Source organism: Melopsittacus undulatus, chromosome 13 (genome assembly GCF_012275295.1).
Source record: "Melopsittacus undulatus isolate bMelUnd1 chromosome 13, bMelUnd1.mat.Z, whole genome shotgun sequence".
Lineage (NCBI taxonomy): Eukaryota > Metazoa > Chordata > Aves > Psittaciformes > Psittaculidae > Melopsittacus > Melopsittacus undulatus.
Genome location: NC_047539.1, coordinates 1911890 through 1926488, shown reverse-complemented (window position 1 = coordinate 1926488; position 14599 = coordinate 1911890). Strand labels below are relative to the sequence as shown.

Below are 14599 nucleotides of genomic sequence, written 5' to 3'. Positions count from 1 at the left end.
CAGGTTATGAATGCAGCAACAGCGTATCTGATGGTGTAGTGTCTGCTTGTATGTGTAGTGAAAGCAGCTTGTGAATGTTCTTCTTTGAGGCATTTGTGGACAACTGGCTCCTGAAAGTCATTCCTTTGGAAAAAGTGAATATCCTTGATGAAGGAACTTAAGTCAGTGTAGGAAATGGGGCTGTTAGCTACATTTACCTCTAAAGGTGGGATTAAAAATACCTCCATGGGCACAAAACTTGTGGAATTGAGAGAAAAAAACATGGCTTGTGGGTATATCAGTGCTCCATTTTTTTTAATATCATTATAGTCATAGACGTATTGCTTCTAGAAATGTTACTTTCCTAATGTAAGAGTTGGTTTTATTTTCTCTCCCCATGCCGTCGTGTTCTGTCTCTGTTGAATAATTGCTACTTTGGTGTTGGGTTTTTGTATTCAGATATTTTATTTATCTTCCAGACTCATATTAAACATTGATAATATCTTTAATTTATGCTCTGCTCATTTCAGTAGTGCTTTCATGTGCCTGGATCTAAAATGTCTAATGAACTTATTTTTACAAAGCTTTACAGATGATTTTAAATGGCCAACATCAGTCATTTTAATATGTCCCAGGGAAAGAATGGAAGTAATTACCTTTCCTGTAAGTCCGTGACCTGTTTTGTAGATTCTGCCAGCAACCAACGATATTAAGTGGTCTGTAGCACTGATAACTTGCTTTTGGAATGTAACATGGACTAGTGGTATCAGCTTATCATCTACTATTAAATGATACACCAACAGTTCTTCTTGAAGTTTCAGTTGACCAAGTCTTCCCAACCTTCTCCTCACCTTCAGCAGCAGTTCAGTCCCTTCTGTGGTAGATATTTAGGTATGGAATTTTCCTATTCTTGAACACTGCCTCAAGTACACCCTTGGCAGTCGTAGCTGGAAGGAAGTACCCATGGCTGCTGCCTGCTATGTGTTCCCAGGATGTAGTTGGTCCAAGTTTCCCCACTCTGCTTGTCATCTTTACTCAATACAGTGAGACCTATTTGGTTGGAGTAGAGGCCTTCACTGCCCTATGAAACAGGAAAACTGCAGCACTACCAGGGCTGAACTAATTCACTGCTCTTAGTTGCACTAGAGTTTGTCTCTATGCTGTTCTGTCACCAGAAAGGTGGTTGCATTTCAGTGTCTACTGCAAACATGTAATTTGCTTTGTACACTTAGGAATGGAGTAGTAATATGGTCTGCAGTTAAGGTTGTTGTATTAGAAATTACTTTTATTTCTGGTAATACAGGTAAATCTCATAAAGGAATGGCCAGTAAATTTTATGATTAGGGAAGTACCTGACTAAAATCACTCCATACTCTGGCCTGTTAAGTGTAGTCAGTTCACATTTATTGGATAAATAAAATCTTCTCTTAAACCAGTAATTGGAAGTTTACATGGCTATGGGCTGCTGCATTTCTTGTAATTAATTCTAACACCAACATAGTGCTCAAGAGTAAGACAACAGGATTATACTTGTGTTCCCATTGAGAAGTGCTTTTACAGGATATGGGCTCAGCAGTGACAGTAGCTGGAAGGTAACCAGAACTGTGTGGAACTGGTGTGCAGCTGAGTTCTTATGGAGCCTCCTTTGCTCCTCCCCATCTTGTTGCCATTCTGGGGAGAAACCTTTAGGAATTAGATCAGAGCACACAGAGTCAGTGGTTGTAAGTGAATGGCAGGAAAAAATACTTCTGTCATGATTTCTGATGAATATTATTTGACTTGTCTCTGCAGCCAGGAAGCTAAACCTGTAACCATCAATAGTGACACAATCCTGTAGAAAGTGGCTGCATATGTTATGTATGTTTCAGCCTTATTTTAGCAGGAAGCAGTAATTATGTTCCCTGAAAGTCTATTGTAATAGGTGTAAAGCTATAAGCGTCTGGTGAGTTAGTGCTTTGTATGTGTATTTCTTTTGCCAAATGACCACAAACCAGGTTGAATTAGCTGGTGAGGAGCAACAGCAATTGACAAAGGGGAGAAAAGAAGCAGAATCCAGAGTATGTTTGTATTAAAAGGGTGTGTGTGTATTAAAAAATACAATGAATTAAAGTATCTTCCTCAAAGAACTGTTGCTAGAGTCTCTCTAGGATCTGGGTTGTTTGCTTTACCTTGCCAAAATAACAAAGCTGGTTGCTTCCCCTTTTTATGTCCCCTCAGCAATCCCAAGCTTTTACCCATTAAACATGTGGTGGGGAGCTGTCTCTGTTGGCTGAAAACTTGCTTTAGTTGCAGTGTGCAGAAGAAGCGAGGAGGAGCAGAGGTGAAGCATCCCTGATGGGAAGCACTTCTAATTCCTTGCGCATGTTTGGAGGGAAGGCTGTGGCCTGGGGGTTGGCTCTTTGCAGAATTCTTTTGCTTCCTGTGTCTGTAATTCAGAAGAGCTGGGGAGTGTGGGGAATGGTGCTTCAGGTTGTAAATATCATATCTGAGAGTCTGTTTCCACTTAGCTAGGCAAGAAAGCTTTAACTGGTGTGGCCAACACTGAGCATTCATTAAAGCATCCCATGGAAAGACACAAAGGAATGACTCTGTGCACGGATGCTAATATGAAACAGTGAAATTATACACCATATAAACCAGGTAATAATATTATACCAACATTCATCTGCCATATGAAGTATGCTTGTTTTGTAAAAACAAGGTATGTGGTGATGATAACTTGAGTATGTCTTTTGCCACGTCCATGTTAACTGATAGCAGCAATGGTGGTGGGATGTCACATTTTAGGTTTATTTCTTAGATCCTTTGATTGGTTTCTTTGGTCAAAAGTCCCCAGAATCTGTAATAAAATTTGAAAAGAAACATATATCAATATCTGTTTTTACCCACAATTGCTCAGGAAGTCGCTGGTCTGTTTCAGTGTTGACTAGGATTAGAATTAGGGAGGAATGTTTCAATGTGATTTAAGGAGTGATTTTTTCTTTTGATGAATGAATTGAAGTGTAGAAGCTTTGAAGAGAATGCTGGATTAAGCTCTCAAATATCCTGTTTTATTTTGGCTGACAAAAAGCTTGACAAGCTTTTGGCCATGTCAGTATTGTTTCTGTCTGGCTTGTTATATCAGGGCATGGAAAATGCCTTACTATAAATACAGTAGAGCAGCTATCATGTACAGCATCATTGCTTTTGGCTTCTAGATGGTAGGTAGCTCTTTTTGCACTATGTGGTACTTACGTGTGATCCAGGTCACTTGTTTTGTTCAGCAAGATACTTCAACACTTCATTACAAAGTTGCTTTATGCTTGTGCAATCTGGAAGCAGGGGCTGCTTTTCAGGAAGCTCATGTATGAACGGGATGTCTGTCATCAAACTTAACATTTACAGATTGGAAACAAGTTTGAGCAGGTTTTAGCTGGTGAGCAGATGTTGGCTGTGCCAGAAAATCTTACATGAGGAATTACATTTAGTGCAAAGTTTAACGGTACAATTCCTGTTAAATTCATGATTTGCTGAACTGTCTTATGAGCACAAAAGTGGTGCTTAAATAGTTTTATTTTTTAATCCAGAAATGTAGACTGGTTGCTTGATGAAACTGCTTGAAGTGTGCTGCTGCAGCTGCTCTTAGTAATACTCACCACTGTTGGTTACAGATCATTTCTCTGGCTTACATGCAATGTAAAATTGATCATAAAGCTAGCTTGTTTGCCTTCTGTGTGACAATAACGATGCTTAATTTAGAACAAATAATAATATGCTATTGCAGGCAGAGAAAACTTAGGCAGTGAACTGTTGTAATCATTGATTTTAACTTTAGGTCTACTTCTTTCTTTTTGGAAGAGTTAGATTACTAGATCTCATTTTCTAGTAGTCAGGTTTTCCCACTATTTAGGTGAAATTGTGCATTTAATTTCTTCCAATCTCTATTGTTAAGATAAATATAAGGCTGATGGGATTTTGAGTCTGTAAACTATAACATTTCTACAGCACCTTTACTGACCAACTCTTTTTTTTCTCCCCTCACGCAACACAGTTACAGACATAGAGCTAAAGCGACTGAAAGATGCTTTCAAGAGAACTTGTGGCCTCTCGTATTATATGACTCAGCAGTGCTTCATCAGGGAAGTTCTCGGTGATGGAGTTCCTCCAAAAGTTGCTGAGGTAATCTATGAACTCGCTGGTTTTCTGGGGAGGCATACACACAGTTGCTAATGCACACAAAGGTGGCTGCACTCATACACCAACTCGTTTGATTTCTGTCCATTTTTCATACAATATCACAATGTACATTCTCTGACAGTAACGTTCCAGAATTGGATCGTGGGTTGTCAGGGATATGTGCTTGATTGAGTGTCTGATTCCAGCCCAACTAATAGGTGGTTAGATGACTTTAAAGTAAAGGTGACTATCCAGATGTAGATTTGGCTAGATGAAAGGTTGGGAAGATTTAACACTATATGTAGCCATTATAACAGAGGATTTAATGTACTTTGGAGATGCACTTGCTGTTGGTTTCTCTGAGATTACATTAGTTTTTACTTTGCTTTCTAAAGTGCAGATTAATCTTTACAGGCTCTTAAAAAAATGTTATGTATAATAAACATATGAATGGACTGAAACATGGCCAGAATCCAGCATATTTTATATGCAATATAAATACGGTGTGTGTATATATATCTATAAAAAAGTTGCCTTTCTGCACATGTGCATATTTAAAAAACTATATTCTTTCATAGTGTTGCCCCTGTTTTGAGAGAGAAATTAAAATACTCTCGGTGAAGAAAAAAAGATTAGCCAGACCTTTTGAATGGTCTCTTGCTTCATGTAATTTCTAATCACAGCTTCTATTTCTGGCATCTTCAGTGTTACTGACCTCACAGGCAGCATACAAGGCTTCCAGTTTTATTTAGATAATGTGAGTAGTGAAGTGTGCATTGCAAAAGGTTTAACACTGTGGTAGTTACTTTTATCCTAAGCTTAATCTTTTCTATGTTCTTTTTTCATCTGTTTTTCCTAAGTATTGCCAAAAAGGGTATTACTTACTTCTTATAGTATAATGAACAGTTTGATTTAATGTGGGTATTCAATCACATAACAGGAAAAAATGCAGTGTGTGTTAGCACTATGAAATTAAAAGAAAATATATGATTTACCTATAGCTTAAAACTTGTCTTCAGTATTAATTTCTGATTATGTTGTCTGGATACTTTGACTGTTAGACCATAAGATTAAACCAAAAATGTAGCCTACATTGTATAGGGTTGGTTTGAAATAATATAAAATGTGAAGAACTTTATTTTTAGTTAACTTGTACTTTTTTTATCCCTATTATGCAAGTATTAGGGTGAAATTACTGATGTGAGTGAAGTAAACTTGGTCACAAATAGGGACTGTGGGTTTCAAATGTCTGCTGCCTCCTTTCTACTTTATTTTTAAAGACGTTATCCATGAAACATAACACATCAGACTTAAGTTAGTAAAAAACTATGCCTATGTACCATATAATTATACTAAATTTTACATTCTGCAATGTAAATTACCATGATGCTGCCCGGGTGTGGCTATTTTAAGTAAAGCTGCAACAGTCTTAAGGAATTTTGGGAAATACAACATAGCATCATAATTTGATGGTCCATTTTATTAGAAGTTTTCCAAACAGCACATTAATGTGAAAAATTGTGGAGCTCCTTCCTTAGAAATGTGAACTAATCTCTGTTATGTATTGTTAGGTAACTAGCCAGTGCTTATAAACTCATCCCAAAGAATGATTAAGCAGCTAAACTGAAAGTAGTGCCACTGCCATGGGTGTAATTATGTATAATACTAATACACTGGGCATTATCTGTAGAATTCCTTTTCCGTGTTTATATCATGAACAGTCAATGTGTTATGTTGAAATATCTAAATGCTCCATGGATATAAATATTGTGTGTGTATAAATACCTGTAAAAAAATAGTTACCTTCCTGCACTTGTGCATGTTTAAAAACCTTCCATAGTGTTGTCCCTGTTGGGGGTTGGAACTAGATGATCCTAAGGCCCTTTCCAACCCAAACTGTTCTGTGATTCTATGGAATGTAATATTTGGCATTTAACTGAAGTCAGAACTGAGATATACAAAGCTCAACAGAAATCAGTGGAAGAGGCTCAGAAATGGGTATGAATTAGAAATATGCTTTCAGTTGGATGAAGATAGGAGATAGCTTTATTTGAGGTAATTTATAACATAGCTGTTCTTAGTCTAAAAGGAAAGTTACCTTGGAGTGATGGAGAATGAAGTATAAAGAAAAGATCATGTTTTACTAAAATCTGTGAAAGAAAACGAGTGATTGTTCATCTCTTTGTTCCTATATGTGTTTCTGTGTTTTGGAAGTGCTGTTAATCTGAAACAGAAGAATTCTCTTTTTTGTGCTCTTTCTGTTTTTTTTTAAATCAAAAATAGCTATTTTGGGACTTAAACTATAGCATTCAGCGGAGCTAACTGCATATTTCTAAAAAAGTAATGATTCCAATGTACATATAAAGGTAAATTGCTTACACACACAATGTAGCCTCTAAGGCATCTTGTGAAATCAGAATGATTAGATGTAGGAAGTGTGGAATTGAAATTTCTGCCATGACATTGTCCATGAAGCATATACAATCATTGTGCTCAAATAGAGCACAAATTTAGTTTTAATAATTTAGCCCTGCAAGCATTTGTAAATGGATTACACTTGAGTAATAGAAGAGGATGATCTCAGCACCCTATGGGAAGTTAATGTATTTGGGTAGCGCTGTGTCTTACAGTGGAATGAAGCTGCAGGTTCTGCATAATGTTTTCTGTAGAATTGGGTCCTTTGGTATTATTGGCCTCATTTGCATGTACTTGCCTTCAGACATCTTTTAATAAGAGGATAGCAATGAAAAGGGATAGCTTGATGGGTGAACAAGGAGAGGATTTGCTGAAGGTAATGCACAGAGCTATATAGAGTGTCTTCAGGGAATTTGTCTGCTGCAGCATTATGTCTGGTAATAACTGTGATAGAGAAGTGAACAAAATTCTAGCAGTTTTTACTACCTTGTTGCCCAGTATCTCTTTGGAGGTTGTCAAGAACATATCCAGCAAATGAAATCTGCTGGTCTGCTTCCTACTGTTGGAAAGGGAACAGCAATATGTTTTCCACACCAGGTTATACACAGAGCATAAAGGGCAGTTGCAGCAGTAAATCTAATGTAGCTAGCCACTGTTAGATATTTTCCCTCATTTTTGCCACTGTGTGGCTTAGCCAGACCCGCCCAGTGCCCTTGAGGAGTCCATGGCTGTTTTGTTTGGTCACTCCCAGGCCTGGCTTAATTGTTCCTTGAGCTGGAAACCACACCTGAGATAGTGAGAGCAGCCACTCATACACATGGCTGGTATTCAGTGCTTGTCCTCCACCTCTGCCTTCTGCTTGAGGGTTCTGACTGCAGCACCTTGGTTGCTGTTATTGGAAGGAAAGGAGAGTTTTAATTCTGTAGATTGGTGGATTTTTGTCTGTGGGCCCTAAGGTGTCAAAGCTTCTTTGAAAGGCTTGCAAAAAAAGATGAAATTCATTATGCAACATTTGTAATTTCAAAGGGGGGAAAAACCCAAACAGAGCTTGGGAGGTACAGAAAAGTTAAAAATGTTATTTTAGCTCTTTAGAATTGTGTGTGGTTGGAGTTCAGATGTTTAAAAACCAGCAAAAGGCAACGGGAAGTGACATAAGTGTTGCAGTTAAGATCTGTGGGTTTCATCAAGGTTTACTAATGATTCACTCTCCTAATGAATGGTAACACGCAAAATAGTTGATCTGTCCACTATAATTGTGAAGCTCTGCTAACTTCTGAAGTCTGCTATTGCTATTTGGCTAAATTCTCATATAAAGAACATACTCAAGGTTTTACTGGAGAAAAATGAAAAAACAATACGTAACTGTCTACACATCCTGGTTTTAATATTGCATGTTTAAAATGTAATTAATTCAGGTGCCAGCAAGGAAAATACTATTTTAAATGTGCACAATACTTTTCCTAATAGAAGTTGATCTCTTTATCTTTCCTTCTGAAGAAGTTGTACTTAAGAAACAAGTTCAACAAACAAGTCTGCTATCCTGACCATGATCAGTGATAAATCACTTTGTTCTGGTCTTTCACAGTAATAGTTCCCCATCAGCTAGACCTAATACTTTCTTTTTATGGTTAGATGCTCAGTGTGATACTGGTAAGAAAATAGAATTAGAAGACATAGACACTGTAATAATTCTTCTAGGTAAGAATAATTGATAAGTTCTGTCTGATGTAAATTCTAACACCTAATGCAGATTTTGCTCGTGTCATACTGATAAAGTGCTGGTGCTTGTAGGAATAGATTTGGGATTGCAGGAGTCCATGTTTTAAGTGCAGTACAGCATACATCTTTTCACTTGTGCTCTGTATTATTAGAGGCAAGGTGAAGTAATATATTGCAGTAAGCAAGTTGGTAATTCTTGTTCACTAAAAGCACTTGCTGTTAACTTCGTATCTCGTATATCAGTATTGAATCACTGTTAAGATGCTATCAAGGCAAGCTGCAGTGTCCAGACTTTCCATGGGAAAGATGAATGCTTCAGCCCTTCCACTGACTGCATCCACACTGTGGATCTTTTGAGTAACTTCTCATTTGAAGTCTTGATTGTATTGTAAGAAAGCTTTAAATCCTGTTGTTAGAGGGAAGTGCTAAGCTGGAATGATCATGCTACCAGCACTTGCGTGGTGAGATAGTTATGGTATAGCTGATGAAAAGTTGTGAGGTTTTTTGTGTGTGCCACATCTTTTCAAAGCTGTAGTTTTTGATGACTCACTGGAAATGCATTTCCTGTGTTTGGGGCAATGAAACACTTGATGCTTGACAACTTCTTGATGGTGTTGAGACTATCAAAGCCTAGTCTGGAGGAGACTTCATCTTTACTACCTTGATAAAGAAGTCTGGGGAAGTAGCACCAATGAGCAAGCAAGAAGCTCTCTTCATTGGAGGATTCTAGGATGCTTTTTATATTGCTGTTCATGAAAAGTACCCACATTTCCCTAAATAAAAGACCCTGGAAAGGCTATTTTATAGGTACTGGAGCTGCAGAAGTGTAACAGAATTAATATTGGAAGTGTGTTTAGCTGAGTGTGAGGTGACGAGCCTAAAACCATATATGGTGGAGCCTCAGTATAAGTTGTTGCTTTTAGTTCTGACACCTCTGATCTCCATGTTAACTTCTTGGTTAACTTCTCTGTTTTATTATTCTAGGTTATCTACTGTTCATTTGGAGGAATATCCAAAGGGCTGCACTTCAATAACTTGATAGTCGGATTAGTTCTACTTACAAGAGGCAGGGAGGAAGAGAAAGCAAAATGTAAGTAACGTCTTTTACAACAACAGCAACAGGACAATGGATAGTGTAAAATACCCTACGTAAAGTAAACGTAAATTGTGATATACTGAGTCTCTATTTTTATATGTAACCAGGGCATATATTTGCCAATAAATGTAGTATTTTTAGACATTTTTAGCTGTATATTTTGAAATCTGCTGCATTTTTGTTTTCTGTGCTCAACAAAGTGAAATATTTGATAAGTCATCATGAATATAAATGTTAGGATCCTACAGAAAGAATGTTGATAACTGTATGTGGGCAGAGGAAGGAGGATGGCATTGATGTTTTTCAAAACAAAGGAAGGCATCTGCCTACTGACTTCTGTTGTTTAGTCTTCCTTGTTAGTCTGATGTGATAGTATTTATTTTCCTTTTGATTAGCAGACAGTGATAAAAGAAAAAGGAGATACTTCTTGACCTAAACCTTGTTGAGCTACATTGAAATGGAATCAACCTAAGATTTTAGTCCTTTAGTTGCTGGAGAGGCAGTTCCAGTATTCTCAGCCAGCTGTAAATTTGGTATTTGAAAACTGTTGCTTAAACAAATCTCTGCTTCCTCAGACATTTTCAGTCTCTTTTCTAACGAATCTGGGAGTTATGTTGTCCGGGAAGAGATGGAGAAGATGCTGCATGTGGTGGATGGGAAAGTCCCAGAGTCGCTCAAGAAATGTTTCTCTGAGGTATTTCATACAGGTTTTAGCCTCCTGCATTTACACAAATGTGAAAATTAGACTGGGTAGTTTGTTTTCCTCTGACATAGACATGTTCATGCATGTGTGGAAACAAATTGACCTGGTCTAAATTGGATAAAAGCTCATAGTTTTTTATGTTTTGATATTACATGTGATTTGTATTGATGTGAATAGCAGCTTAGTATGTAAATGTAGGCATTCTCCATGCTGCTTTACTTACGGTGCTAGTTTGAAAGATGTCACTTCCTAAGGGTAATCACGTTATCAAATAAATTTGAATACTAATGTCACTAGTGGGAATTTATTCATTGGTGTGGACATTTTGTTGCAAGTGGGGAAGAAATCTAGAACACAGATCTGAGAGGGAGAAGAAAATCTGCATCCTGGATTTAAAAATGCCTGTCAGCACTGGTTGCTTGAAAAGAATAGTTTTATAGTATTAGTTTTGTCTCACTGTGCCTGCCCAGAGCTACAACATTTATTTATGCTTTGGGTTGGTTGAGAGATGCAATCTTTATGAGGCTTGCTGAAGTCCTCCTCTAAAACAGACTATTGTTACTTTTAAATATTTACAGATACTTCCCTGGCACTAGTGATCCTGTTGAATTGTCAGAGGTTTGTGCTTTGGTTGCTTCATTTGTTGTTGGAGGACTATAGAGCAGCAGAACCTAGCTGTCATTATACATTCCATTGGTTGACTAGAAGCTTTATTTGCGGATATCAGGTTACTCAATTACCTAAATTTTATTGTAGTGTATTGAAGATAACCTTGGTTATGGGCATTGGCTGAGGCAGCTCATTTAATCTGTCAGTGGTATCGTGTTGGCTTTGTAGGCAATGATTACATTCTTTATTCTTGGCTGGAATCATAAATCATACGTACACTGCAGTCCAGTTTCTGGAGCTGGCCCACCTCAGTATTTCCTATTTATAATTCCCTATCAATATTGTGTGATAAATTACACCCTAAAAGTTAACTGCAAGCTGTCCAAGAAATCCAGAAATACTTAATGAAGATTTGCAGGAAGAGAAGCATCAGTCTGGCTTTGTACTGTTCTCCTGTTCAAGAAAAGGATGTATCTTGATTTCTCTTTTAAAATGAAAACAGTATAATAAGTCACTCAGCAGGATTTACTGGCCTGTTAACCATACCAGGTCATTGCTGGAGAATGAGAGAGTTTAATGTTCCTGCTGTGGGCCTTCCTGCCTGCCGTATGGTGGATGAGTTTATGCTTTCAAGGATGAGGTTTGTAGGTACTTCTGTTCTTCAGAATTATTGCATGTACTCATCTAGAAATACTAGCTTTAAAGTATATGATTTTCTCTCGAATCTGAGCTCTTAGAGGAATTTCAAGCAAAAACCTGCTTTTTCTCTACTAACTTCCCAGTAGAGGTTGTTGGGGTTTTTTTTTGCTTAGCAAGTGTTAAATCCTGCGAAGCCCACTATGTTGAGTTACTCTTTTCCTGTCTGTCATTCATTCTCCTGCCTTTGTGCTGGCTCAAGTATTTGTGTGATGCCTTGGTAAACAGGATTGGGAAACTGATCTGGTTGAGAAGTAAGCGCTTTTCCTGTAGCTCCTAGTCCTGTAGGTTATTTCTCAGCTAGATGTGTTTTGCCACTTGACTGCACTAATGTGATTGCAGTCACATGAGAGAGGGGATGAAGGATCAGAAATTGTGTTGGTAAGAGGAAGGTTAGGGCCATGCTGTCAGTTACTGCTGTGGGTACATACAGATTAAACTGGTGATGGAATTGCAATGTAGCATCTTGACTTCCTTGAATTAGAACCATGTGGAAATCTGTGATAGTAGATTTAAGGATTGGGATATTTCTGCATGTGTTTGTTGATGAAAAATGTAACACTCTTTAGGAAAAAGAGGAATAAAAATGAATACCTGGAACCTGAAATAATCCACTACAATTGAGATATGAAGCAAATACTTTAGCGATAATGGTGATTTGAGCAACCGGACAAAGGAAGAAGTGGATTTTCCATTTTCCATAGTTGGCAGTTGCAGATAGTCTGTGGCCAAATGCAAATTACTGAATTCTATAGAGGTGTAATTCAGTGAAGTTTAATGGTCTGTGATATTAGGGAAGTTTAAATAATCAACGACTTGAAACCTTTTTCACTTTGCAGACCCCTCTTTACTTCCCATGGAGATGAGGATCTCCACATAATGCATTTGTCTACTGATAATAGGTTTGCTTTTATTTTAGTTAGTTTTGTGGGTCTTGTAGAAATTAGTGTGTTGATCCCTATGGTTTCATGGCCACAGCTTGGAAGCCACTCAACTAAATGGTTTAAACAGCCTCTCCAGCAGTTAAACTCTGTGAGTCTTCAGTTTTTATGTATTCCTGAACAGGCAGCTCCGTGAGATATTCAGGAAGTTAAACTCAGGAGATACTGTGAATGTCATGTTTACATGTATGCTTCAAAGTGGGATTTGGTCAGTAGAGGCAGAAAATAGACATGCAACTCCCATGGTTAATCATAATGTTAGTTATTCAAAAATCATTTTTTTCTGTGCTGTTTGTATACTCATGCAGATAGAACAGAATGTTTGTGATTTTATAGCACCTGTTGCTTGGCACAGAAGAGCTTTTATCTATCATAATAAATTCAAATTCATAAAAATACCCTCTGTTAGAGTTGTAAGTAACTGGTTTTCTTCTAATCCTTTTAACCTGAGGTTTAGAGTAAATGACTTCCCAAAGACCACATTGAGTAGGTGGTTGAAATACGGAGAGTGCTGAGGAGTCTTAATTTCCTTCCCAGTGCTGGATTTCAGAATGAAATGGAAAAGCAGGCATGGTTCCAAAGAAAAAAATTATTTTAGTACTTTTTTTAATGGGAGATTGTCCCAGTTCCTGTTTACTGGCACTGAGAAAGCAGAGAAAACAGCTCCTGTTTCCTTATTTTTCTTACAGGGTGAAAAGGTAAACTATGAGAAGTTCAGGATTTGGCTGTTGCACAACAAAGATGCTTTCACGTTTTCCCGTTGGCTGCTGTCTGGAGGTGTGTATGTGACACTCACAGATGATAGCGACACCCCTACCTTCTATCAAACCCTGGCTGGAGTCACACACTGTAAGTAAATGAAGCTGGGTGCTATTATGTGTGGTTTTCAAAGCTGTTCCAGAGACAGAAACTGTTGCCTTGTGTAGCTGTTCAGGAAATCTCACTACGCTGATACATGTTCAGTGAGGGAAATTTCTTCTCTGTTAATCTGTACTCTGCTTTTTGTGCTGTAACCTGTAAAACGTTAAGAACAGGGACACTGTGGCTTATTGGTTTTAAGAGATGACAATACTGAGATTATAATATTTCTCATAGGAGAAAAAAAAGGGGGGGGAGAAATATCTTCTCTTTCGACAAAAACATTTATCTAAAGTGACTTGACATTAATACTGGGTTTATATTTGGTCTTTCAGATGTTGTGAATCATAAAACTGTGGAGGCAGTTCTGAAAATAATGCCTGTTTCAAAAACAAGTTTTACCTCTTAATTTGTGTTCTGCTGTAAAATAAGTAATATTCCTGTCATGTGATACAGGCAGGGAGCTAAATTCTCTAAACAGAAACGTCCTCAGCATTTGCATTTAGGAATAATCTCCAAAGAACAAGTGCTTCCTTATGTCTATATTGATATAAAAGAAGGAGCAGCTGTTTTTTAAATTAAATGTAAAACCAGAAGGCTGATAAATTATACTTGATGTGCAAGTGTAATGTAAGCATACATTGCAGTAAAGCATCTAAGGGACTTTGGTATCCCTTGGAGAAGGGTGTTCGCTATTGAGATGTCAGGGATTTGAGCAATCTGGTTGTGCTCTCATAGATTTTCTTTGTTGGTGTCAGTGTGGCATTTAATCTCTTAAATGGATGGGTGACTTGAATAAAGCAACATGCAGGTTTTTCTCTTGGTTTCAAATGTGAGCATTAAAATTCTGTTCTGACCATCTGAAATGAAAATGCATAATAAAGTTAGAAGTTTATAGACAAGTAATTGTTTGCGTTACATGAGACTGCAGTAGACAGTGAGGTTACAGAAGATTCTGAGGTCTAATAGGCAAGGTAGCGAAAGAAGTATGCTAAAGAACCCCAAACAAACCAACTCTTTGAGTTTTCTAGACTTCAGCCCTGGGAAAAAATCTCTCAAGCTGTATCGAATGGAGATGTGCTGTGCCTCCATCCTTGTCAAGTGCCTGTGGCCTTAAGTGTTCAAAGAAAGCCTTACCCCATGCCTCTGAATGCTTGTCTTTGATTTTTCCATGCTTTGAAATTAAAACTTCTTCAGAAGTTTTTATTTAACTTCTGTTGCTTTATATTGTGTCAGATTACTGAGAAATCCAGTGTTTTCTAGTGGGTGGTGATGGTCTCTGTTTCTTTACTGACAGCTTTTATAAGCTGTTGGCTGAGTATAATGATGGTAGAACTGAGTGAAAAAAGTAAGTTTTCTGTTGTTAGGATTAAAAAGATAAAATATTTGAGGCAGTTTGAAGTCATTATTGGATCTTTAAGTGCATGT

The 14599-nt window shown here is 37.6% G+C and overlaps 1 protein-coding gene across 2 annotated transcripts in view; it reads left to right on the top strand.

Annotated features, from left to right (window-relative positions):
- Positions 1 to 14599, top strand: part of USP32 (ubiquitin specific peptidase 32) — a 72310-nt gene that overhangs the window by 16141 nt on the left and 41570 nt on the right. For both annotated transcript variants that reach the window (XM_034068860.1, XM_034068859.1), the window contains exons 2-5: positions 4010 to 4137; positions 9253 to 9358; positions 9940 to 10058; positions 13003 to 13162. In XM_034068860.1, the coding sequence (XP_033924751.1) occupies positions 4010 to 4137; positions 9253 to 9358; positions 9940 to 10058; positions 13003 to 13162 (513 nt within the window). The remainder of the gene's footprint in view (positions 1 to 4009; positions 4138 to 9252; positions 9359 to 9939; positions 10059 to 13002; positions 13163 to 14599) is intronic.